The 2,500-nt window shown below is 40.6% G+C and overlaps 1 protein-coding gene across 1 annotated transcript in view; it reads left to right on the top strand.

Annotated features, from left to right (window-relative positions):
- LOC122261481 (uncharacterized) overlaps positions 1-2,500 on the top strand; it is an 11,516-nt gene that overhangs the window by 2,821 nt on the left and 6,195 nt on the right. Inside the window, exons 4-7 of the mRNA XM_043029183.2 lie at positions 1-221; positions 688-843; positions 1,070-1,182; positions 1,562-1,659. The exon at positions 1-221 is cut by the window's left edge and continues 22 nt beyond it. Coding sequence (XP_042885117.2) covers positions 1-221; positions 688-843; positions 1,070-1,182; positions 1,562-1,659 — 588 coding nt within the window. The remainder of the gene's footprint in view (positions 222-687; positions 844-1,069; positions 1,183-1,561; positions 1,660-2,500) is intronic.

Genomic DNA, 2,500 nt, shown 5'->3' with positions numbered 1-2,500 from the left:
GCTAGAGAGTCCGGAAGGCACCCTCTTAGCCCCGCCAGACCAGACCGGTTACTTCAATTATCAGCCCATGGTGCAATACCTCTGGGTCTTGGACGTCGGTCCCGTGGGTTCCAAGATCGACCTGACCTTGGATTGGATTGACCTCGGCGGCCCGACCTTAGTTATTCACGACGAGGCGAAGCTCAACATCTCACATATGGATTTCCTTCTTATCGGGCCAGGTGAGGGAGAGGGAGGAGTGGTCGTGGGATGCCGCGATTTTTATGAAGTTCTGTCTTTCTATCAATATTATTATAATCATTATAAGAATATCAGCTGGTAGTGTAATGTGATGTTTTGTATTATATACTATTTTATTACATATCATTATATAATATCATATACTATTATATTGATTATATACTATTTTATTATATATCATTATATAATATCATATACTATTATATTGATTATATACTATTTTATCATATATCATTATATAATATCATATACTATTATACTGATTATATACTATTTCATTATATATCATTATATAATATCATATACTATTATATTAATTATATACTATTTGCATTACATACTATTAGTTAATTAATCGAAATGCGTCACAGTTCGAATACACACACTCATCACGAATAACAAAAGAAAAAAAAGAAGAAAAAAAAAAGACTCTCTTTTGATCACCAGGCCAGGACGTGTTAGGAGGTACGGACGCAATGTTTTTCGGGCGCCGGGACGAGCCACGAAGGATTAAGATCCCCACCAACGTTGCACATGTATTCTTCTATTCTGAGTATTCATTCTACAACTCAACGGGTTTCAACATCACCTATACCTCTACAGGTACCGTGCTACGGTTGTGAGTTGTTTCTTAAGGAAGCCAAATGCTATTTCTTTTCTCGTGTTACTATTGTCTGCCGGTCTGCTTGCCTATTTTTTTTTAACTCTTCCTACCCTCCTCTCTTCCGGTTTCCCATCTCTCCTACGCCTTCTACCTCTGACAGCCTGCCCCTTACACCCTCCGGAATGGAAAGCATTGTGCCTGAGCGCCCTTTCTCCCTCCCCTCAGGACCCGAGGTGACAGACCCGCCCGTGTCCACCACCACGACGGAAAGCCCGCCCGCGCCCATCACCCTCCAGACCAACACGTTTGTGGCCGTCAACGGGCTGCCGCCAGAAGGGGTGGGTGGGTCCTGCGGTGTCAAAGAAGAGGGAAATACACACGGAAAGATACTTGAACACACATACCCACACGCACACACACACACACACACTCACACACACACACACACACACACACACACACACACACACACACACACACACACACACACACACACACACACACATATATATATATATATATATATATATATATATATATATATATATATATATATATATATATATATATACAGATATCCTTGCTTGCTTGACTACACGTACCAAATGCATTGCCATAATTATCAACAATTTATAACAATTCATAGCAAAAAGCAGACAGAAAGCACATGACTTTCACCAGTAAGAGAAGAAGACCAAAACTATCCTATTTCCTCAGTCGATATCCAGCATACCGACGTTCAGGAGAGTCATGGCCGAGATGAGCAGCGACTACGTCAAGGAAAGTGAGCTCGCCATCTCGACCAGCAATGTGACGTAGGTTCTTGTTGTTGTTGTTTGCCGGTGTTGTTGTTTTTTGCTGGTGTTGTTGTCTTCATTGATATGATTGTCATGATGGCGTTTATTGATTGTGATTAACTTGGTAGTCAGTTATCATTACTTTAAACATCGTCATTGTGTTCTTTGTCACTGTGTTATTATCTGAGGATTAATGCAAGGTATTTTGCGATATATAAACTTCCAAATGAATGAATGGAATGAACAGAGAAGCAGAAGGGCGATTAGAAGACAAATAGCAATGAAAGAAAGAATGAGAAAAAGAGAGGGTTTGTGTGTGAGAATTCTTCGTGTCTAGGTATGGGACACAGACTCGGTTGTAGTCTAATAATTATTGAACACGAATTATTTGAAGGTACAATCAACCATAATGGTCGAGCCGCGATATGAAAGCTCCACCAAAACATACCAGACGTGTAGTAGCTAATACTTTCGCTAGAATACACGACACGACTTTAGGATCTGACGAAATACAGCAAGAGTTACATATTTCTATAAAGATTTCTATAAAGGGTGAATGGTGTAGCATCGGTCAGTGATGTAGGGTCAGAGATGGGAGAGCCCCCGTGAAGACAAGTGTCCCTGGAGTTGGGTCAAGGAATAGATGGGGATAGGTCAATGTTGTGAGCTTTATTTCACCCACTGAAAGATAGGATCTTGGTACCATCGAACTTCAGGGAGGAACTTACTAGGAGGAGGTCTCAAGTTAGTAAGAAAGGACGGGGAAAGATAGATATCGCGTTAAAACTTATACGGTAAACAATTATACGGTAAACAATTGTCTTCAGCTTCGAGACTATTCGAGATATTCGAGACTTGA

This window comes from Penaeus japonicus, unplaced genomic scaffold (assembly GCF_977035675.1).
Source record: "Penaeus japonicus unplaced genomic scaffold, GWHDUDI00000001_assembly GWHDUDI00000007, whole genome shotgun sequence".
Taxonomy (NCBI): domain Eukaryota; kingdom Metazoa; phylum Arthropoda; class Malacostraca; order Decapoda; family Penaeidae; genus Penaeus; species Penaeus japonicus.
Note: the sequence above shows the minus strand (reverse complement) of the source record. Positions and strands in the feature narration are given on the sequence as shown.